The sequence below is a fragment of the Oryzias melastigma genome, linkage group LG4 (genome assembly GCF_002922805.2).
Source record: "Oryzias melastigma strain HK-1 linkage group LG4, ASM292280v2, whole genome shotgun sequence".
Lineage (NCBI taxonomy): Eukaryota > Metazoa > Chordata > Actinopteri > Beloniformes > Adrianichthyidae > Oryzias > Oryzias melastigma.
Window position 1 is genome coordinate 25,343,689 of NC_050515.1, and position 4,085 is coordinate 25,347,773.

The 4,085-nt window shown below is 38.5% G+C and overlaps 1 protein-coding gene across 1 annotated transcript in view; it reads right to left on the reverse strand.

Moving 5' to 3' along the window:
* fam20b (FAM20B glycosaminoglycan xylosylkinase) overlaps positions 1–4,085 on the reverse strand; it is a 14,417-nt gene that overhangs the window by 7,380 nt on the left and 2,952 nt on the right. The window contains exons 2-5 of the mRNA XM_024279104.2: positions 2,385–2,681; positions 2,055–2,302; positions 1,324–1,410; positions 1,141–1,250 (exon numbers count right to left, since the gene is read on the reverse strand). Coding sequence (XP_024134872.1) covers positions 1,141–1,250; positions 1,324–1,410; positions 2,055–2,302; positions 2,385–2,513 — 574 coding nt within the window. The 5' untranslated portion in view covers positions 2,514–2,681. The remainder of the gene's footprint in view (positions 1–1,140; positions 1,251–1,323; positions 1,411–2,054; positions 2,303–2,384; positions 2,682–4,085) is intronic.

Sequence of the window (4,085 nt, forward strand, 5' to 3'; positions counted from 1 at the left end):
GGGTAGTCCAAATAGGGTATGTACCAAATTTCATAAAGTTTGGTGAAACTATGTTGAATAGGGAGCCAAAAACGTGTTTTACAAAAAACTGATTTCAGCAATCAGACAATTAATTAAAAAAAAGCCCTGCTTATTTTGCTGTTTCTGGTGCATTTCATCCAGAAATTCATAAATATAATCAACAAAAGCTAAATCAGAGCTAATTAAATGACCCCTACCATATATAAAAACCATGAGGTACACTTTAAATATCTGAATGTGTTAAAAAAAGAAAAAGAAAAATCTGCTTTATAATCCAATGGATTATAACTTAACATAGATTTAATTCTGGTTGTGCTTACAGACAATAAATTGATTGTGATAAATTAAGCTCAAATGAAGTCCAAATGTGTCAGTATGACGTTGATAAACTATTGATGGATTGATGGAGGATTACAGCTACCATTGAATGATTCACACCGTCTGTCAATTGTTTGTGAAAGAGTTGAATAAAGTTTAAGTTAATTAATTTGTTTTTCACTTTACTTACTTACTTTTTCCTTTTACAGATTAGAATTTTCATATATATATATATATATATATATATATAACTCATCTACATGTGTTTAAATAAAAAAAAACTTGTGAAAAGTGAAGTGAAAGTGACAGTCTCACTCAGTAAACCATTACATCACTTCCATAAAACTGACTGAAGCCCCCCCTCTCTGTATTTTAATCCTCAGACAAAATTCACCAACAGCCCCAGACAAACATTCAAAAGTTCAGTTGCTATGACTGACAAACTGACCTTTATGAGCTAAATTACCGGAGTTCCCCTTTAATGACTGCAGTAGAAGTGGCAGTGATAAGGTGTGAAAGTGTCCACCATCTACAGTCATTCGTTTACCTCGACCTGCTTTTGTCTCTGCTGAGAGAGGCGCTCCGGGGGGAGCTAATGACCTCCTGGTATGGTTTTAATGATGCTTCATGAACTCGGCTTCAGCAGAATGGGCATTAAAGGAGAGTCACATCATACATTCATTAGTTTCTGTGAGTCTAAAAAAAGAAATGAACTTCTCGTCAACCAACAGAAAAAGAAAGCGGTTTTCTTTTAGAAGTTCATTTTGGTGAGTGAGGATGAAGATGTGGGCAGATCCTCACCCTGTGAGAGAAACGTGCTTAGGAGCTGGTCAGTGGCCACGGGTTTGATCTCTGTTCGCAGGTTGACGTGTCGCCCTACAACCAGAGGTGCTCTCCTGAAGCCCAGGATCCTGGAGAGGAAGCACACGCCATCAGCTGCATGACAACATCAAATAAAGTTGAAGGAGGAGTCATGGGATCCACCTGTCCAGGTGAAAAGCAGCCACTTCTGCGTTGTGTCGATCGTAACCTGCGTATGGTTCTCCTTCAACCACGTAGTCTCGGTTGTATCTAAAAGAAACAAAAAGACATGAGAAAAAAAAAATCCTTGTTTGTAATATTTACCTTTTTTATGGCAGAGAATCGATTAAAAAAAAAAACAGCAACTAATTGATCGCAAACCTGGAAAAAAAAATTAATTGCGCTTAATCGTGACAATTATATTTTTTAGTCTCACTATTTGTCGACCACTTATTATCTCTGAATAATCACGACATGAAATCACACACATTTAGAACATTTATTAATTACTGCTGTGGATCAATTACAAAACAATCTGATTAATCACACTTTTGTGCTGTGATTAATCAAAATTTATCACAATGTTTCACCAGGTATAATTTATTTGTACAATGTGGCACCGGACCACAAACACTCAACTTTTGGTGAAAAAGTGATCTAAACCACAAAAATAGCAAGAATAAAATACTAAAAACCGGTTGAATATATTTTTCTTTTGTAAGTGACCATAGTATAAGCGAGATAATACCTGAAGAAATGTTTTAACATGGAAGCCTGAACCACTGAGTTAAAGTGAAGGACTGTTCATTTGTGTTAATACACATAAACGCGTTAATTCTTTTTTGATTAATCGCATGCATTAATGCGTTTATGTCCAAAGCCCTACTTTTTTTTAATTTTTTTTTAAGTCCCACCTTTTGGGTTTGAAGACCACTTTCTGTCCTCCATCCAGGACCAACAAGGCCTTCAGCTGGGTGCCCTTATAGCCCACGTCTGCACGCTCTATTCTCGCCGTGCTCATGGCGGTGAGCACAGCAGCCAGCTCCGGGGTCTCCTCCGGGTACACCTCCCTGGGCCCCACCCACTGGCTGGCAATCTCCCATGGAGACTGAAGGGTGTGGGTGAGGCGGGCGCCACGAGGAAGCGAGAGGCTGGCTTCCATCTGTTCAGTGACATCAATGTTTACTTAGATAAACACATATTGTCACATCCGTGTAGTCCAACCGCACTTGCACGGTGCTGACCTTACGGAACGCTCTGACATCCCGCCGGCTGGCTGCAGATCCTTCACCACCATCCAGCAGGAAGATCTTGGCCAGGCCCAGCAGGAGCAGCACAGCACACAGCACCACCATGCGCTGTTTGAGCTTCATCTCCACACTGACCGGCCCGATCCCCTCCTCGCCTTATGCCGTGTGTGTCCCCCGCAGCAGGCCCCTTCACCCCTGATGCATCGCAACCTCCAACAACCCCGCCGGTCCTTTAATAAGTCTCTCCTGAAGGTTTACAGTGCTCAGCAATCTGGGTAAACACAGCGCCACCTGCAGGGTTACAAAACAAACAATGACTAAAGGCTGGAGTCGTTTGATGGAACACAGGACTGGATGTTCGGAGGAAACTGATTGATTGATCTGATGGGTTTGGACATTGGCCAAAGGCAGAGGGTGACCTAGCAGCAGCTAACAGGAATCATGGCCAACAAACTCCAGTGTATCTACAAAAGAAGGGAAAATTCATTTACACACTTTTAGTTTTCAATTGAAAAGACAGAAATTAATCTAAAAGTTTAATATAAGAACATTTCCAATAATTCCAGTGGTTTACTAGTGACTTTAAGAAAAACCCTGACCCTGTAAAGAGCAAAAGTATTTGCCTTAGTTCCTAATTTCATAGTTTTTATGTTGAATTTTAATTTATACTGTCAAAAATGATTTTAATACTTTTTAAAATAAGATCTAGAATAATCTAACATCCATTATTTTAGGTTATAAGCACTTACTAAATTTTAGAAGTGGTTGTGTCCAAACAGAATGCCCCTACTGTGTCTCTATTGTTAAAGAAGAGGAGGAATTTTCTTATTTTCTTTAAAGAATTGTTTAAATTCAATGAAACAAGCAAATATCTGCAGCAGTTCAACTAGATCCAAGTGCGAACCACTCAACTCTCAGAGATATTCAGAAGTTCTGTATGCTGCTTTTGAGCAAGCTATGAAGCATTACCTTAAAGATGCTCACATTCAGAGCAAAAGTAGTGTTTCCATCAATTATAAATAGCCAGCTAGATCATGAAGCAGCGAAGATCCACATGACTCAATCCATGCTGGATTAATATTAGTATCTTTTAAATAACTTACATCTATCTTTCACCCAGATGAATTGGAAAGGGTTGTGTAAGAACAAGTCTATGTTTTTTTCTAAAGTCTTGAAAAGTTTGATTTGAGAAATTAACTTTTTAGATTATTTCAGTCAGAAACTATTCAATAACTGGAGTTTTTTTCCACTGAATCATAAAGGGGGGTGGTCTGAACTTTCTTTTAAAGCCAGAAAGATATGGACTGATTATGCACCAATAAATGAAATTAGCTCAACATTTTCAAAAAGTACATTCTTGCCTTTGTGTTACATTAAAATAAAGTTAATCTAAATAATTTAAAGCCAAAATTATGCAAAATAAAATCAGTAGGCGGGTAAAATCAAGACATTTTGAATAAAAACAAGAGCCAAAAACACTGAGATGTTTCTAGAATCCTGCAGAAAAACACCAAAAGGCTGACAATCTTTGAAAATGATCAGATGTGCAGGTCGAGGACCAATGGGACCACTGTCTGTGCTGTCAACAAACACTTCCAAAGAAAGTGCATCACTAATATTTAAGTGCAACATTGCACAGTGCATAAAACCTCCAGATTTCTACAAGAACAGAGGGTTTGAGTGCAACATGCATTA